Below are 19,127 nucleotides of genomic sequence, written 5' to 3'. Positions count from 1 at the left end.
CAGTGTTGACCCATATTGAGTGGGAAAGGCAAAGAATGTGGATTTAATACATATTCCATATACAATGTATATAACATGTACCCAAATTGCACAAGGTAAAAGGGTGGTGAAAAAAAATCTGAGATTATCTCACATCCCGCCAGGGAGTTACCTGTTAGCCAAATCCTCTACAAGTATCCACTAGCACCAAGAGATGAAAAAAAACCATGCTAATACACACACTTAAAGGGATGATTCACCCAATAATGAAAGTTCTCTCATCATTTGCTCACCCTCATGCCATCTCAGATGTGCATGACTTTCTTTCATGCACAAAGATAATTAGAAGAATGTCTCAGATTTGTTGGTCCTCACAATACAAATGAACGGTGGTCCAAAAAGGACATAAAGGCAGTATAAAAGTAATCTATACGACTCCAGATGTTAAATCAATGTCTTCAGATAGGTGTGGGTGAAAAATCAATAGATCAATATTTATGTCCTTTTTTACCATAAATGTCTACCTTTGACAAGCCCCAACCACAACACTGAATGTGGAAATGGAAGTGTAGATTTACAGAAAAAAAGGACCTAAATATTGATCTGTTTCTCAACCACACCTATCATATCATGCATCAGATTATATGGATTTAACCTCTGGAATGTTATGGATTATTTTATGCTGCCTTTATGTCCTTTACGGACCTTCTGAGTTCTGGTCACCATTCACTTGCATTGCATGGACCTACAGCTGAAATAGAAATATTCTTCTAGAAATCTTCATTTGTGTCCAGCAGAAGAAAGTCATACACATCTAGAATGTCATTAAGGTGAGTAAATGATGAGATAATTTATATTTCTGGGTGAATTATCCCTTTAAAGTTTTCCCAAAGGTCACCAGACTGAAACAGAAAATGTTTCTCGGATTTACACAGGATGCGGAGGGCGGCAGGCTTTGCTTGCAATCTTGCCGCTTCTGGTTTGTACAGGCATTTTCCATTTACACTTTGAAGTGCAATAATGCCACCCACTGCTTCAGCTTAGTAACTGATGAGATTGTATTCGTTTTCACGTAAGTGACTGCAGTTAAATAAAATGCCACTTATTTTTTCATAATTTTTTTTTTTACTATAAATACTGTAATTATTTACAGTATTTATAGTAGTATACCTCTCCGGGAACCAGCACCTTATCGTGGTGGAGAGGTTTGTGTGCCCTTATGATCCTGAGGGTTGTTTTGTCTGGAGCCATGTGCTCCTGGTAGGGTCTCCCAAGGCAAAGTGGTCTCAGGTGAGGGGCCAGACTAAGAATGGTTCAAAATGACTCATGGATAAAACGGCAAGAGGAGGAGTTACCCTGCCCGGAGGAAGCCTGGGGCCCCTGTCTGGAGCCAGGCCCAGATGGAGGGCTTGTCGGCGAGCGCCTGGTGGCCGGGCTTGTCACGGAGCCCGGCCGGGCACAGCCCGAAGAAGCAACGTGGAACCCCCCTCTACATCCCTTGGGCCCACCACCCATTGGAGGAACCGCAGGAGTCGGGTGCGCTGCCATATGGGCGGCAGTGAAGGCCGTGGGCCTCGACGGACCAGACCCGGGCAGCAAAGGCTTGTTCTGGGGACGTGGAATGTCACCTCACTGGGGGGGAAGGAGCCGGAACTAGTGAGGGAGGTGGAGCATTACCAGTTGGATCTGGTGGGGCTTACATCGACGCACAGTTTTGGCTCTGGATCCGTACTCCTGGATAGGGGATGGACTCTATTCTTCTCTGGAGTTTCCCAGGGTGTGAGGCGACGGGCGGGTGTGGGGATACTCACGAGTCCCCGGCTGAGCGCCACTACGCTGGAGTTTACCCCGTGGATCTAGAGGGTCGCCTCCCTACGCCTACGGGTTGTGGGGAAAACTCTGACTGTTGTCTGTGCATATGCACCGAACAGCAGTTCAGAGTATTCGGCCTTCTTGGAGACCCTGAATGGAGTCCTGAATAGGGCCCCAGTAGGGGACTCCATAGTGATGCTGGGTGACTTCAACGCACACGTGGAAATGACAGGGACACCTGGAAAGGCGTGATTGGGAGGAACGGCCTCCTGATCTGAACTCAAGTGGATGTTTGTTATTGGATTTCTGTGCTAGTCATGGATTATCTATAACAAACACCATGTTCGAACATAAGGATGCTCATAAGTGTACGTGGTACCAGAGCACCCTAGGTCGAAGGTCGATGATCGATTTTGTAATCGTGTCATCGGATCTGAGGCCATATGTTTTGGACACTCGGGTAAAGAGAGGGGCAGAGCTGTCAACCGATCACCATCTGGTGGTGAGTTGGGTCAGGGGTGGGGAAAGACTCTGGACAGACCTGGGAAGCCCAAGCGAGTAGTGCGGGTGAACTGGGAACGTTTGGAGGAGGTCCCTGTCCGCGAGATCTTCAACTCACACCTCCGGCGGAGCTTTTCAGGCATCCCCGCGGAGGTTGGGGACATTGAACCGAGTGGGCAATGTTCAAAGCTTCCATTGCCGAGCCGCGGTGGAGAGCTGCGGCCTCAAGGTTTTAGGTGCCGCAAGGGGTGGTAACCCTCGAACACCGTGGTGGACACTGGTGGTCAGGAAGCCGTCCGACTGAAGAAAGAGGCCTTCTGGGATTTGTTGTCCCGGAGGTCTCCGGAGGCAGTTGCAAGGTACCGACAGGCCCGAAGGGCTGCGGCCTCGGCCGTGAGGGAGGCAAAGTAGTGGGTGTGGGAAAAGTTCGGAGAAGCCATGGAGAAGGACTTTCGGTCCGCACCAAAGTGCTTCTGGAAAACCGTCCGCCACCTTAGGAGGGGGAACGGGAACCATTCAAGCTGTATACAGCAAAGATGGGACGCTGTTGACCTCAACCGAGGAGGTTATTGGGCGTGGAAGGAACACTTTGAAGAACTCCTAAATCCCAACACGCCCTCTATGGTAGAGGCAGAGCCGGAGGATGATGGGGGATCAGATTCTATTTCCCTGGGGAGGTCACTGAGGTAGTCAAACAACTCCGCAGTGGCAAAGCCCCGGGATTGATGAGATCCGACCAGAAATGCTGAAAGCTCTGGATGTGGAGGGGTGTCATGGATGACACGCCTCTTCAACATTGCGTGGAAATCTGGGACAGTGCCTAAGGAGTGGCAGAACGGGGTGGTGGTTCCCTCTTCAAAAGGGGGATCAGAGAGTGTGTGCCAACTACAGGGGTATCACACTTCTCAGCCTCCCTGGTAAAGTTTACTCCAAGGTGCTGGAGAGGAGGGTTCGGCCGATTGTCAAACCTCACATTGAAGAGGAACAATGCGGTTTTGGCCCTGGCCGTGGAACGACGGACCAGATCTTTACTCTGCAAGGATCCTGGAGGGGGCCTGGGAGTATGCCCATCCGGTCTACATGTGTTTTGTGGATCTGGAGAAGGCGTATGACCGGGTCCCCGGAGAGACTGTAGGAGGTGCTGCGGGAGTATGGGGTGGGGGGTCCCTTCTTAGGGCTGATCCAATCCCTGTACGTCCAAAGCGAGGGCTGTGTCCGGGTCCTCGGCACAAAGTCGAGTTCATTCCATGTGGGGTTGGTCTCCGCCAAGGCTGCGCTTTGTCACCAATCCTGTTTGTGATATTCATGGACAGGATATCGAGGCGTAGTCGGGTGGGGAAGGTGTGCGGTTCGGTGGGCTGGGGATCTCATCGCTGCTTTTTGCAGATGATGTTGTCTTCATGTCATCATCAATCCGTGACCTTCAGCTCTCACTGGATCAGCTTGGCAGTCGAGTGTGAAGCAGCTGGGATGAGGATTAGCACCTCTAAATCTGAGGCCATGGTTCTCAGCAGGAAACCGATGGAGTGCGTACTCCAGGTAGGGAATGAGGTTTTGCCCCAAGTGAAGGAGTTCAAGTACCTCGGGGTCTTGTTCACGAGTGAGGGACAATGGAGCGGGAGGTTGGCCGGAGAGTCTGGGCAGCAGGGGCGGTATTGCACTCGCTCTATCGCACCGTTATCACGAAAAGAGAGCTGAGCCGAAAGGCAAAGCTCTCGATCTACCGGTCAATTTTTGTTCCTACCCTCACCTATGGTCATGAAGGTTGGGTCATGACCGAAAGAACTAGGTCATGAAGTACAAGCGGCCGAAATGGGCTTCCTCAGATGGGTGGCGGGCTTCTCCCTTAGAGATAGGGTGAGGAGCTCAGTCATCCCTGAGGAGCTCGGAGTAGAGCCGCTGCTCCTTTGCGTTGAAAGGAGTCAGTTGAGGTGGTTTGGGCATCTGGTAAGGATGCCCCTGGCCGCCTCCCTAGGGAGGTGTTTCAGGCACGTCCAGCTGGGAGGAGGCCTCGGGAAGACCCAGGACTAGGTGGAGAGATTACATCTCCACACTGGCCTGGGAACGCCTCAGGGTCGCCCAGTCAGAGCTGGTTAATGTGGCTCGGGATAGGGAAGTTTGGGGCCCCCTGCTGGAGCAGCTGCCCCCGCGACCCGACTTCGGATAAGCGGTTGAAGATGGATGGATGGATGGATACTGTAATTAGCTATTTTTTATATTAATGTAAAATTATATCAAGGCTAAACAATTTAATTGTAATTGATGGTGTCTTGCCACCTGTCTTCATTTAATGAGTTCTGCATTTTTTTAATGACTAAAGAAATAGACTGCATGTTACTTCACATTTTTATTGGCAAATTGGTATAATATAAATAACATTACATCAATAATTAAAATGGGAGGGCAAGAAATGAACATTCAATATCCACAAAACACTCAATAAAGAAATAAACCACTGGGAAATTGTATTTTCTGTATATCTCAAGTTGATGTTTCAGACACCTGCTGATGAAGACAAAATAAAAGCAGACGGTCCATGGCCCATTTGAATACATTGCACAGTCGTCAAACATAAGCTAGGCCAATACATTTTTCCGTAGTCTATTTTCACCTGGTACACCAATTCGTCCACTCACTTCCACAGTGCTGTTTTCCTATGTCTCTATATTTGTCAGGAGGAAATTCAGCAACAGTGAGTATAATCGTCTCAATGTTGTTTTTAACTACATAAAAGCTACGAGTCGTTTGATTGGTTGTGAATAAATTCAGCTCTGATTCGTCAGTGACAAGCGGCAGCCGCCCAAAGATCAAATATTTGTATCTTGCGGTGCGCAAGCAGTCGTGCCAAACAAAGCATCAGGATTCTCGTGAACGAGCTTGGAAAGCGGCGCCGTTCAACTGCCGCATCCGTCCTGCCGCCTGCCTCCTCTGTCTCGTTGAAAATTAATAAAGAAAGCGCTGTGACCGCGTCCCGTGTAAAACCGCCTTTAATCATATCAAGTGCATGAATATTATCTACGGTTCGCACAACTATTGTTTAATATAACACTAAGCCTATAGATCAGCAGGTTCTGGAGTAAAATGTAGGCCTACTCCTGACACTGAAGGAGAGAAAGATCAACCGAAACCTACAGTGCATAGATTTTCTTTGCAAACAGTAGGCAACACAACTCAAGTGTCCTCATGGTTTTAGATTGAGATATTTCTTTCTCACTGCTGCAGCCTGAGAATAATAATAAAAAAAATGATGTTGCTCTGAATTTCTGACCTTTTGACCTATCTGGTTTCTGATAGGTTTACTTACTGCTTGATCCTGCTGGTGGTTGCTGACTCAGACACACACACACACACACACACACACACACACACACGTTTGTGAGGCTATACTTATGAGGACTTTCCATATATAGACAATGATTCTTATACTGTACAAACTATAGATTATTTAAGTAAGTTTTAAGTGAGTGTAATATAAATATATAAATATGTCATTTATTATAAAACTAGTTGATAAATATACATCTTATATCACTTGTGTTTGTTTGTTTTCTCTCTATCACATTCCTGAGACCAGAAAATATTATCTTCATACTGTGTGATACAATGTGTACATTATACTTTGTGGTATAATGATGTACCACAGAGTTACATGTCATTAAAATGTCTTCAGTAGTTGTGATTCTAGACCATTTTAACTGGGGACCAGAATAGGGCAATTATATTATACTTAAAATTTTCCTCTGTTAAGGTATAAATGTGTAATGAAGCACACAAGATATATAAGTACAGACAAAGGTACTCCATTAGTATAGATAACTGATAATAAATCTGTCTTAAATTAATAGCATACATGGGAACAAATACTCAAATACAGATGTGTGTGTGTTTCATTTCTAGAAATAAACAATGAAACATAAATACGTTCATTAATTTACAGTGATAGTAAAATGCACAATAAATGCAAAACATAAATGTGAAGAATGAATGAACAGAATTAGTCTATGAGCAATTACAGAAATGTTGGTCTGAGAAGAAGAATATTAGGTTTAAATAAAAATACACTTTTGAATGTGTGTATTTTAATTAACGTATCAACCAGTGTATGTATGTTCATACACTTATATACACATAAATTCATCATACAGTGCATTTTAATATGGAAATGTCACTCTAGTGACTTTTATCCTGCGTCACTCTGTTGTTGTATTCAACTAATTTTACCACCACAAGGACCTACTATAGTAGTGGGAATTGGGCATTTCAACATTGGGAGAAAAGGGGATAAAAAAAATAAAAACAATGGTTGAACAATAGTAAATGTTCATAGGTAAGTACAATTTGAAGGGGTTGAAACTTCCATGAATTATGGAAAAATTATCTGCCAGTTCTATCCTACTCCTGTTCTAACTGGCCTTTGCCTTTGGATATTTACCATAATGCCTGTGCCCTGCTGAACTCATATTATTCTTGTTTAGATACAAAGTTACCATTATCACTTTTTGTGAGGTGGGGGATTTTTGGCTAGTGAAAATCTTGAGTAGCTAGTGACCTTGGAAAACCACTAGCCATAGTGGCCAGTGAGCCAAAATGTTAATTTCACACCCCACTGCCAAACATTTGCTAATTTTTCATTTCTGCCTTTTTTCTTACTCAAAACTGATGTATGGCTCAGGAGACTTGGACTATAGATTCAGTTACAGTGACATCGGGGGCCTGGGTAGCTCAGCAAGTAAAGATGCTGACTCTCACCCCTGGAGTCATGAGTTTGAATCTAGGGCATGCTGAGTGGCTCTGGCCAGGTCTGCATCATGGTACCAATGAAACCTCATTGAATTGGTTTGAATTTGTCAACCTGAAACCAACCCTGAGTTTGTTCAGGTCATGTTGTTGTTTATTTATTTTGTTTGGGACGTTGACAGTCATGGTCACTATGAACTGTCCCCGTATGTAAAAGTGGTGAGTAAAGATAATTCAAAGTTTCAGTTCAATGTTCCGCAGAAATATAACAGCATAGGTTAGGAATGACATGAGGGTAAACACTTGAAATATTCACTCAGTGAAAGTTCGTGGCTTGTTCTTGCGTCTGCTTGTCTCGGGCTCCACCTCTTGGTCATGAGATGCTGTTATGGTTCCTGGAAAGAAATTTCACATATTTTCCAGGGGGAGGCGCTATAAATGTTCCATTTCGTCAACTCTGGGACTTTGAAGGTGATTTAATAACATATGAGATGCACTGCAAAATATAAAATAAAAACTGTCATAAAATTAATTTGTTCTCCAATTTAATGTCGAAACTTAATTCATTCATTACAAGCACACATTTGATCATTTAATTTTAACATCTTTTTTATCTGTCGTTGTTTTTTAAATAGAAGATAAATCCTCACAGAAAACTATAAAACCAAAAGGTCTGAGTCTCGCTGTATTGGTCAGGCTGCACTGCAGTGTCTATTCACAGGTGCGATCCCACTACTGATCGACACGGGGGCTTTGACCTGCTCCGTTTCCGACCTGGGCCGGTTGACCCCTCCTTAGACGACCTGGTGGTCCCAAGCTCCCCAAGGAGCACCATATCGATACCGAACTTAGTGTGGACACCCGATCGGCATAGTCCACTACAGCCCAGAACCCCTGAACTCAAGCGATCCGCAGCCTCAGCCTTCCAGTAGCTTGAATTACAGGCGCACGCCACCGCACCCGGCAGTGACGAGAGGAACTGCTTGGTTTTTCAGTGTGCTGATTCTCTGTGGCAAGTGCGACCTCTATTGGCTACATATGGATCTGGGTAGCGTTTTCGTCAGACAACACAACGGATGCAATTTGCATTTTTGTACACACTATTACACAGAATACATAAACAGTATTTTATTATTTTTACACACAGTTACACGGAATACATACACATTATTGTATTATATGTACAAGGGCGGATATATATCGACTGCACTAAATGTTTATCTCTTGAGTAATAGTAATATTGCTCATAAATAGAACATTTTCCTCTTTTCATTACAGAGGAATTCAACTTTTTTTATGCATGCATTCCGCGATGCACTGCATCAACAAAACCCTCCTAGAGCTTCATGCACACTCGGTTAAAGCTTAGACCAATACAAAGTGTCAGCGAAGAGACAGAGCCAATGAGAGGTCACAGTTGCGATGATTTAGGAAGAGGGCGATTCGTCCATGTAACGGGACTCTTCACGGGAAGGGACGTTTACTGCCATCCGTCACGAAATCGAGCGTAATATATTATTTAAGGTAAAATAACACTCATTAATTGTATCGATGGACTTTACTGTGGCTCAATCAAAAACTCGTTTGCGAATATTTTAATACGCGAGATTTTGTTGGTTATGTACATGGCCGCAGCCGCTTGCAACGATCTTTCGTCTTTTTTTTTCAGCGGACGCGGCCGAGAAACAAAGTAATTCACTCTAAACGAACATTTCTGTTATATTAATTTAAATCCACAGAGAATGGGTAGAACTGGTTGGAAGTGCTGAACACTAGTTTGGCTTGCCTTGAATTCTATGATGCATAAAACGGTTTCTGGTATGTTATTCCTCGTTTCTCTTTCTTTTTAGATGCAGTTCATGCTGCTCTTTAGCAGGCAGGGAAAGCTGCGACTTCAGAAATGGTACGCGCCCCTGTCTGACACACAGAAGAAGAAAACCTCTCGTGAGGTGATACAGATGGTGCTGGCACGCAAACCCAAAATGTGCAGTTTTCTGGAATGGAGGGATCTGAAAATAGTGTATAAAAGGTAAGATAATGACACTGGATGATGTTTAAAAATAGAATGAAATAAATTACCAGACTCATTGTGGTTAAGTTTTAGATATCTAGATAGATAGATAGATAGATAGATAGATAGATAGATAGATAGATAGATAGATTTGATTGAAAGATTTTAGGTTTATTTTATATCCCTGTGCTACTAGTTGGTATGTGTGGCTTTGCACTGAAAGAGGAACTGAGAAAAACATTTCACTTTGTGAGTACTGGTATTAAAGATTGTATTGTTACCAAATTTGTATGTGTAAATGGTGCACTTATTTTGTATATCAGATATGCCAGTCTTTACTTTTGCTGTGCTGTGGAGGACCAGGAAAATGAGCTGATAACCCTGGAGATCATCCACAGATATGTGGAGCTGCTGGATAAATATTTTGGCAGTGTGAGTTTGATGTCAGCATTTTTTCAAGTTGCATTTTTTTTTTCTGTCTCAAGCGGTTGGTGGCAAAGTTTGTTGTCTTGACACCAGGGACTAAAACTGGTTCAAGGAACAAAAACCGAAAACAAACAAAATAATTTTGCTGAATGTAACTTAAAATGGAACAACATTTGTTTTAATGCTGGTAACCAGGATTTTTCTTTTTAATGAAACCACAATTATGCCATTTCCTGTTGCCTGAAAAAATTAGGCCTCTCTCATTTTAGTAGAACATAAGCATGTGCTTTAATTCTGAAAGAAACTGCTATTTTAAAACCAATGTAAGTATACAATAAAAATCATTCGGCCGGTAAAAGGGGACGTTTAGTCCATATGTGCCCAGTAGGGTTGCTCTGATACCAAAAGTTTGGCTTCAGTGCGATACCAACCCTGGTTAATCGGTATGGATACTAAATCGATACTATAATCAACAAATAAAAAGCCTCATATTTTTGATGAAATTACACAGAAAATGACTTGATTAAAATAACTGCATAAGTCTTACAAATACAGATGATGCGTTTTCCCTTGCAATTTTTCTGGATTCCATGTTAAATGTTTTAATGAAATGTTATGATCAAATAGTGTTTAATCAAATTGATACATACAGTTTTAATCAAATTAAAATGTAATAATAATTTATTTTAATTCTGTATTTGGTCAAATAAAATGCTGCACAACAGAGCTTCACAGCATTAATGAAAAAAAAACATCGGATTACCTGTGGCGCAAGGCTGCTTACATTTGTGACATTGCTTACAGATAATAATGATAATAAAACCATTATATTTACATACTTGTTATTATGAGTATTGAACCAGTTACTGTTTGGAAATGAGGCTGAGGAAAGCTGGAATGGAAACAAAACAATACTGTTTCTGCTCAGAACAAACCGAAATGTAAAACATTACATTTTTAGTCCCTGCTTGGCACTAATGACAACATATTGGGCATTCTTTACTATCTTTTACTCTCTGCATAGTTTCTGCGTTTTTCTTTAGTGAGGAATTAAATGTATTTTAATTGTTCATTTTGTAACATTGTTCTTGAACACTAGGTATGTGAACTGGACATTATCTTCAACTTTGAAAAGGCCTATTACATCTTGGATGAGTTTATACTGGGTGGAGAAGCCCAGGAGACATCAAAGAAGAATGTTCTGAAAGCCATAGAGCAGGCTGACATGCTACAGGAGGTGAGGAAAGCACACATTGCTCTTTTTCACCTTGTTTGAACCGTCAGCATGCTGATTCCTTCTGATTCTCTTGCAGGATGCCGAGACACCACGTAGCGTTCTGGAGGAGATTGGACTGACATAAAACTTTAGAATTCATCCTGTCCAAATACGAACACATCTTCTTCTGTGGACATGCTCTCTATGTCTGCTTTTTAGGTTAGCAGTGTTCTAAAATCCGCACTTCCAACAGAAACAATTAGGTATCGAAGTCTGTATTTTTTACTGACAATGTCTTAGGGAATTGAGCACATTGAAATCTACACCTCTAAGTTCTGGTACTGTAGATATGCAAATTTCCCATAGTGTTCATCTGTTTGGGTTCAGGTTTAGGACAGTACATAATAGCACAGATTTGTGTCCGCATCATCATACCTTTCTTGCCATGTCCTCTCTCTTAAAACATTACCTCTCACCTTCAGCTGCCTTAAAATACTTATCTGATACAATTTGCCAGTATTTTATGCAACTCCCTGTTGGTCCTGATCAATGCAATGTGGGCCTGAATCTGTCTCTGTTTAAGAAAAGAAACTGCAGAACTGTTAGGGACCAAACTTTCTTATTCTGTTTAAAAAAGGGAAATACAAAAAGTGACGACAGATAACATTGCAGACATTTGGTAGAACTGTAAATTGGACACTGAGAACTTTTTTCAACAATGTTTAAGTCTTCGTGTATTCAGTATTAGTGACCAGATTAACAACTAACGGTTACAATTTTATGTCCATGCCAAAGAATCTTCTTCACCATTTTCATGCATATTTTTCATTTAAATCACGTTATCTTTGTATACTTTCTTATTAGACTATGATTATCTACCTTTCTCTTGGAAATACATGTCCTATGAAGCTTCATCAAAACGAAATTAAAAATAAAAGTGAGATAATGCAGTGTTTTGGCCACATCATTGTAGATCCCTTACTTATATATACAGTTGAAGGCAGAAGTTTACATACACCTTAGCAAATGCCTGTCTTAGGTCAGTTAGGATCACTACTTTATTTTAAGAATTAAATATCAGGATAATAGTAGAGAGAATGATTTATTTCAGATTTTATTACTTTCATCACATTCCCAGTGGGTATGAAGTTTACATACATGTTAGTATTTGGTAGCATTACCTTTAAATTGTTTAATTTGGGTCAAACGTTTTGGATAGCCTTCTACAAGCTTCTCACAATAAGTTGCTGGAATTTTGGCCCATTCCTCCAGACAGAACTGGTGTAACTGAGTCAGGTTTGTAGGCTTCACATGCGTTTTCAGTTCTGCCCACAGATTTTCTGTTGGATTGAGATCAGGGCTTTGTGATGGCCACTTCAATACCTTGACTTTGTTGTCCTTAAGCCTTTTTGCCACAACTTTGGAGGTATGCTTGGGGTCATTGTCCATTTGGAAGACCCATTTGTGACTGAGCTTTAACTTCCTGTCTGATGTCTTGAGATATTGCTTCAATATATCTAAATAATTTTCCTTCCTCATGATCCCATCAATTTTGAGATGTGCACCAGTCCTTCCTGCAGCAAAGCACCCCCAAAACATAATGCTGCCACCCCCATGCTTCACAGTTGGGATGGTGTTCTTTGGCTTGCAAGCCTCACCTTTTCTCCTCCAAACATAATGATGGGCATTATGGCCAAACCGTTATTTTTGTTTAATCGAACCAGACATTTCTCCAATATGTAAGATCTTTGTCCCCATGTGCACTTTATGGCAGTTTAGGAGCAGTGGCTTCTTCCTTACTGAGTAGCCTTTCAGGTTACATCGATATAGGACTAATTTTACTGTGGATATAGATACTTGTCTACCTGTTTCCTCCAGCATCTTCACAAGGTCATTTGCTGTTGGTCTGGGATTGATTAGCACTTTTCACACCAAATTATTCTCATCTCTAGGAGACAGAGTGTATCTCCTTCCTGAGTGGTATGATGGCTGCATGATCCCATGGTGTTTATACATGCGTACTATTGTTTGTACAGATGAACGTGGTACTTTCAGGCATTTCAAAATTGCTCCCAAGGTTGATCCAGACTTGTGAATGTCCACAATTTTTTTTTCTGAGGTCTTGGCTGACTTGTTTTGATTTTCCCAGGACGACAAGCAAAAAGACAGTTTAAAGGTAGGCCTTAAAATACATCCACAGGTACACCTCCAATTGACTCTCATTAGCTTATCAGAAATTAATTGCCTAAAGGCTTGACATAATTTTCTGGAATTTTCAAAGCTGCTAAAGGCACAAACTTAAGTGTAATGTAAAGTTCTGACCAACTAGAATTGTGATAGTCATTTAAAAGTGAAGTAATCTGTTGGAAAAATTACTCATGTCATGCACAAAGTAACTGCATAAACAACTTGCCAAAACTATAGTTTGCTAATATGAAATGTGTGCAGAGTTTTAATGACTTCAACCTAAGTGCATGTAAATTAGAATCAGCTTTATTGCCAAGTATGCTTACACATACAAGGAATTTGTCTTGGTGACAGGAGCTTCCAGTGCACAATACAAAAACAAGGCAAAAACAGCAACAAGACATAGATAATAATAATAATAATAACAAAAACAACTTATGTATATTTCTGACATCAACTGTAGATGCTGTAATTAGATTGTTTAAGTAGTTACTGGCTTGCTAAACAGCCTTCATACTTAGGGTAACCCTAAGTATTAAACTCGTCCAACATTATTTGTCCTACAAAAATTATCGGTTCTTCAAATTCTTCAGCTGGGTAAAAACACCTGAAGCACTGAAAGAGGGACCCAAGCCAAATCTAGGGGCCAGAATATCAAAGACTTGGAGTGTGTGAGTATCTAGCTTGAACACCCTAGTAACTACACAGCAAGGTGCAGACAACCACCAACAACACCCTCGCATCATGGTGGCAACTTTTGCATGGGCAAGCAGAATCCCCTAGAATTGCTTTCCAACAAAATGTCATTCTTAAAGCAATCACCCTTTAGCACTTTTCCCAAGTTTTCAATTTAATGACAAATATACAGACAACACATCTATCAGCATTTATTACAGCAATATCGAAGCATTTTGCTATGCAAACTAAAATAAAACAATGGCTGCTTTAGGAGAACAGATATACAGTTGATGTATATATTTATCCAGATTGTGTGGTGTTCTCAGAGCTGGTAATGTCTGCAAGTACGAAATGGGTTTCCTCTTGTGGCTGACAACATTCTAAAGACTGGGTCTCTACTGTATCTTCCGGTGAACATGCACAAGTCTCCACAGCTGCACAATCTCCAGCAGGGGCCTCTGTGCTCATGTTCTCTGATTTAGTTGGAGCCGCATCACACTCCTCATTCCCAGAATCTTCACCAGACCCTGCGGAACTCGGGGTGCGTGATTTACTCTTCTTTCTTTTGTGTTTCTTTTTGCCCTTTTTCTTCTTCTTGGTCTTTTTAGAGTGCTTGTGGTGATGTTGAGCTGTAGATCTTTCTGTGGTGTCAGAGTTCTCTGGGCTTTTGCTTTCTCTCTTTTGAACTCTCCGCCTCACAGACCCATTTTTGGATGCAAGATCCGGACTGTGTGATTTTGATCTCTTTTGTCTTGAGTCTGCTGATGTACATTCACCATGCTCCAGCCGGTCCCTGTCTCTGCTTTGTGATCGGCTCCTGCTCCTTCTGGACTGCTCTCTCTGAGGTCGTGATCTTTTTATCACTGACTGTTGCGACTTCCTTCTCTCTCTGCTTCTGCTACGACTCCGCTTCTCCCAGTTTCGACTGTTTCTCCGCCTTTCCCTGCTGCAACTCCGCCTATCTCTGTGACTATACCTCTCACGACTGTGACTCCTTCGATCCGTCCTCCTGCGCTGAGATCTCTCAGGGCTAGTCAAACGCTGGGACCACGTTCCATCTCTGCTTCCAAAGTGCCTGCCGGAAAAGCCTCCACCACGGTCAGGGGACATATGAAGATCACGATCTGCCTCCCAGAATTCATTGCCTGGGTTTCGGAATACATGGAGGAAGTTGCAGTGTCTCCCTTTTGGACATTTCTGTCTGTCAAATAGACCTGATAGTATAAGAAAAAGAAAATAAGCATACGAAGAACAATTATACATAAAGAAATGTAAAATGCAGGTTAGATTATCAAGTTGAGAAAGGCTTATAAACAAAGCTCTGATTGAGAATCTGTTGTATTTGACTCATGTTTTTCTCACCACATATGGCTGTTTTCCATCTAGTTACTGGGGAGTATTCACACTGCAGCTGCTTTCCAGCATACCAGCGGCCATTAAACATCATGAAAGCTTCATTACACTGCTTCTCCCTGCAGGCATAAAAACACTGATATTAAATCAATAGTTCACCCAAAAATTTAAATGTGAATGACTTTCGTACTTCTGCTGGACACAAGGAAATATTTTTATAATAGATTAGCTCTGTAGGTCTATAAAATGCATGTAAATATGTACCAAAGTTTTGAAGCTCCAAAAGCACATCCAAAAGCAATCCATACAACCCTTTTTTACTATAAATCTCCACTTTCACATTTTTTTCTTTCGTTTTTGACAATTTACATTCTTTGTGAATATCGCCATCTTCTGGGCAGGGAGGAGAATTTATAGTAAAAAAAGTACTTTAACACTGATGTGTTTCTCACCAACACCTATTATATAAATTTTGAAGATAGAGATTTAAAACACTGACTCCTATGGATTATTTTTATGCTGCCTTTATTTAAATTTTTGGAGCTTAAAATTATGGTACAAATTCACTTGATGGACCTGCAGAGCTGAGACATTCTTCTAAAAATCTGTGCTTGTGTTCAGTAGAAGAAAGTCATACACATCTGAGATGGCATAAGGGTGAGTAAATGATGAGAGAATTAAAATTTTGGGGTAAACTATTCCTGTAAATTGTATTATAAAAATAATTACATCAAAAAATCTAATTTCGAACAAATGTAATTATGGCTTTGGTTTTTACACTGAGGCAATAAGTAATACTGGACTTACGTGTCATACTGAACATAAACGTTTCCTCTCAAGTGGGGCTCGAAGTTGCAGCTCACCTATTAAAAGTATGGGGCAAGATTAATTTAGCGTTTCTATTATGTTGACCATTTAATAAAATGTTTGTTACCTTGAACTGCACCACCCTCCCTGCATTCTTGAACTCTGGCAGAACGTCTTCATAGAAGTCCAGAAACTGCTGGTGCACCTCTTCCTCGCTGTATTCCAGGCTGGCATCAGTATCATAGTCATCACGTCTACTTTGCGACATTCCAAACGTCACAAACATCCCCCTCACCATCATAGTGGTGCTGCATGTTGGGTGGTCATGCTTACGGGAGCACCTATCCATTAAACACAGGTAATTTAGAAGACAGAGCAATTAGAGACAAAAACTTTGAAAACTCCCCAAAAAATATGATTTGAATAGCTTAATAAACTTACCGGTCCCCAAACCTACAAGCACCCGTTTTAAGGAAGAAGGGGCAGTTTGCTTTGTCCTTTTCTGTTCCGTGATCCTTCGGGGCATCAGGGTTTTTCCAGGGACCACTATTTTCCAGCTAAATGAAGCAAAATAGGAGTTAGAACAAATTTTATAAATTAAAAAAACCCTGCTGTTTCCAATAGATAGATGACATGAGAAGCTAGTTTTTTCTTGTTTACCTGACTCTCTGCTTGATCCAGTATTTTCTGCACAGCTTCCTATAAGTGGTGCAAAACATACACAGTATGGCAGGTGAAATTCTGTGGTGTGCAAGCACATGTCTGCTAGAATTTGTTAAGACAACTTGGCAGATTATTGGTATATTATGGACTAATGCAAACCGTTTTTTGCAGTTAAAATTGGACTGATTACAATGAAGACATTCTGTATTTTATATTGTTTTAGTTCACATCTTGTATTGCTTCATTGTATCAACAGGCGACATTTTTAAAAGATACATTTTCTTCAGTTGATCTGGACACTTGCTGGATTATCAAACATTTGTGTGTATCTTAGTTAAGGAAATTAAGGAGCATTTCATTTTGAATGTTTATAAAAACACAATATGTACACATGAAATAGAGGTACAAAAGGCATGTGGAGTGTATGTTAACCCATGATTGAAGGAATGATCTTTTAAAGGGATAGTTCACCCATTTATTTACCCTCATACCATCCCAGATGTGTATGACTTTCTTCTGCAGAACACAAAGATTTTTAGAAGAATTTCTCAGCTCTGTGGGTCATCACAATGCAAGTGAATGGTGATCAGGCCTTTGCATCTCCAAAAATCACAAAGGAAAAATAAAAATGATTCATATGACTCCAGAGTTTAAATCCCTATCTCCAGAAACAATATAATAGGCGTGGGTGATAAAAAATAACAATATTTAAGTCCTTTACAGTTAAAAAAGGACCTACATTTCAATCTGTTTCTCACCCACACCTATTATATCGCTTCTGAAGATATAGATTTAACTACTGGATTATGGATTACTTCTATGTTTCCATTATGTGATTTTTGAAGCTACAAAGGTCTGATCACCATTCACTTGCATTGTGTTGACCTACAGAACTGAGACATTCTTCTTCTGGAGAAGAAAGAAAGTCATATACATCTGGGATGGCATAAGGGCGAGTAAATAATGATATAATTTTCATTTTTGGGTGAACTATCCCATTAAAGCAGATTCATTCATGACATCTGGTACTGACATAAGAGGTATTAAGATATAGAGAGGATATATGTAGACATCAGCATCTTTATCCTCCGAGTACACAGATCACCTCTCTCTCTCTCTTCTTCTGTTCTTTCTGCTCTCGCTCTTCTTTTTCTTTCTTCTGTTGCTCCTCCCATTCTTCTCTAATCCTCATCTATTGTTTTTGCAAGGAAAGAAGGAAACAAAACAGAGGGTTTTGAGCCATTACATGCATTTTGATTGAAACTGAAGGTTTTCATTAGTTCATGCCATCATAGAACGTCACTTAATTCATTTATTTAAAATTAAACACTTAGACTTTACAGTATTTCTCACTACTTGTATAATTTAACCACAACAAGTCCATGTAGACAGTAGACATTAACTCTATATAATATTGGAAGGGAGACATTATATTAACTACCAGCTCACCTCTTCCTCCTCCTTCCTCTTTTGCACTGCCTCTTCTCTCTCACTCTTCAGCCTGAATTCTTCCTGTGCAATTCTCTCTCTCTCCATCCATTCCTGATGTAAACGCTCACTAGTTTGCAACACAGTTTGACATGTTTTTTACCTGCATTTTGTCCAGTTTACCATGACTGATCACATAGAACTTTGGAAGACAAACCTCTCCTCCTCAGCATTATCTTCTTCATCAACTTCAGTCTGGTCTTCATCATTTTGTGACTGATCTAGAGATGGAAAAGATAATTTGCATAATGACAGCTGAAATTATGTTGAGGTCCATGTTTACATGGAAAGGGGTAAGACGTGATAACTCGGACCAGTACCTGCTTCTTTGATTTTAGCAAGAGCTTGACGCTTTCTTTTCCTTCTCTCTCGTTTAAGAACTGCCCGGCGTTGTTTTTGACTGAAAAAGTTTGTTTTTTGTGTTAAAGGTACGGTAAATATTTCATTACTGTCATCTTATTATATCTGATATGATTTTTTAAAGAATCACTGTTGTTTATAGCTGCTGAAACATAAAACTACAACACGAAAAGCCCCATACAACACCTGAGCACATGAGCATTTTCACAGTCATCTAACCGTCTCTCAGTGGTCAGATTTGAGTCCTGCGTCTCTGAAGGATCTGTCTGCAAAGAGCAAGATTCATTAGCCGTCATTTTTGACCATTATATACATTTCGCGTTGGTAGACAACTGCAGAAGCTTTCAGTAGATTAAACACATTTGACATCAATCCGTCAATTCGCGCATGTAGATGACGTCACATTTAGTTGTCGTCCTGTAATAAGGTGCTGAACGCGCATGCTCAGATTGGCAGTGAGCAGTTCGATCTGGACCGATTCAATTAGCGAATCGGTTCATTAGGTTCGTTTGAATGAACATGAAACCCGGAAGAGAATTTGCATTTCCGAGCTTTGGAAATTCCAACTGGAATAATATTGTAGAGAATTTACCGTGGGAAAAAGTATGGTCTTTGTCTCTTAAGTATCTGCTTACCAATAAAGTAAAAGAAATAACATTTAAATTAATTCACAAATGTTACCCAACCAAAACCTTTCTTAGGAGATATAAGTCAGACATTGAAGTGAATTGCTGTTTTTGTCACTCTCCTGATGAAGATGTCATTCACTTGTTTTGGCAATGTACCCACACAGGGAAATTTTGGTCAGATTTGTTAATGTTTATCCAATCTTATTTTGTAAGTGACCTTTCTTTCTGCTTTAAATATGTTTTCTTTGGTTTGTTTGACTACTCAAAAGAGAAAACAGGA

The 19,127-nt window shown here is 40.9% G+C and overlaps 2 protein-coding genes across 3 annotated transcripts; one reads left to right on the top strand and one right to left on the bottom strand.

The window, feature by feature from the left end:
* The first annotated feature begins 8,296 nt into the window (after positions 1-8,296).
* Positions 8,297-11,628, top strand: LOC127632811 (AP-1 complex subunit sigma-2-like). Of its 2 annotated transcripts, none has more exons than XM_052111595.1 (5): positions 8,297-8,553; positions 8,880-9,058; positions 9,364-9,472; positions 10,566-10,703; positions 10,780-11,628. In XM_052111595.1, the coding sequence occupies exons 2-5, from the start codon at positions 8,880-8,882 to the stop codon at positions 10,825-10,827; spliced, it is 474 nt and encodes a 157-aa protein (XP_051967555.1). In that variant the 5' UTR covers positions 8,297-8,553; the 3' UTR covers positions 10,828-11,628. The 2 variants fall into 2 exon arrangements, with proteins under 2 accessions (XP_051967555.1, XP_051967556.1); XM_052111596.1 differs by lacking the exon at positions 8,297-8,553 and adding an exon at positions 8,570-8,719.
* A 1,532-nt stretch (positions 11,629-13,160) lies between these two features.
* zrsr2 (zinc finger (CCCH type), RNA-binding motif and serine/arginine rich 2) lies at positions 13,161-18,593 on the bottom strand. The gene is made up of 11 exons (XM_052111538.1): positions 18,405-18,593; positions 18,179-18,258; positions 18,016-18,079; positions 17,820-17,928; positions 17,476-17,562; positions 16,368-16,406; positions 16,149-16,264; positions 15,835-16,048; positions 15,708-15,763; positions 14,910-15,019; positions 13,161-14,761 (listed from the first exon to the last, which is right to left on the bottom strand). The coding sequence occupies exons 1-11, from the start codon at positions 18,512-18,514 to the stop codon at positions 13,848-13,850; spliced, it is 1,899 nt and encodes a 632-aa protein (XP_051967498.1). The 5' UTR covers positions 18,515-18,593; the 3' UTR covers positions 13,161-13,847.
* Positions 18,594-19,127: the final 534 nt, after the last annotated feature.

The sequence above is a fragment of the Xyrauchen texanus genome, chromosome 39, assembly GCF_025860055.1.
Source record: "Xyrauchen texanus isolate HMW12.3.18 chromosome 39, RBS_HiC_50CHRs, whole genome shotgun sequence".
Taxonomy (NCBI): Eukaryota; Metazoa; Chordata; class Actinopteri; order Cypriniformes; family Catostomidae; genus Xyrauchen; species Xyrauchen texanus.
This window is presented reverse-complemented; position numbering and strand designations above follow the sequence as displayed.

Coding starts and splice junctions, on each gene's coding strand:
- LOC127632811 (XM_052111595.1), top strand. CDS start 8,880: ATGCAGTTCATGCTGCTCTTTAGCAGGCAGGGAAAGCTGCGACTTCAG. Junction 9,059..9,363: donor CTGAAAATAGTGTATAAAAG/GTAAGATAATGA, acceptor TTTGTATATCAG/ATATGCCAGTCTTTACTTTT. Junction 9,473..10,565: donor TGGATAAATATTTTGGCAGT/GTGAGTTTGATG, acceptor CTTGAACACTAG/GTATGTGAACTGGACATTAT.
- zrsr2 (XM_052111538.1), bottom strand. CDS start 18,514: ATGACGGCTAATGAATCTTGCTCTTTGCAGACAGATCCTTCAGAGACG. Junction 18,259..18,404: donor GAAAATGCTCATGTGCTCAG/GTGTTGTATGGG, acceptor AAACTTTTTCAG/TCAAAAACAACGCCGGGCAG. Junction 14,762..14,909: donor ATGGAAAACAGCCATATGTG/GTGAGAAAAACA, acceptor TTATACTATCAG/GTCTATTTGACAGACAGAAA.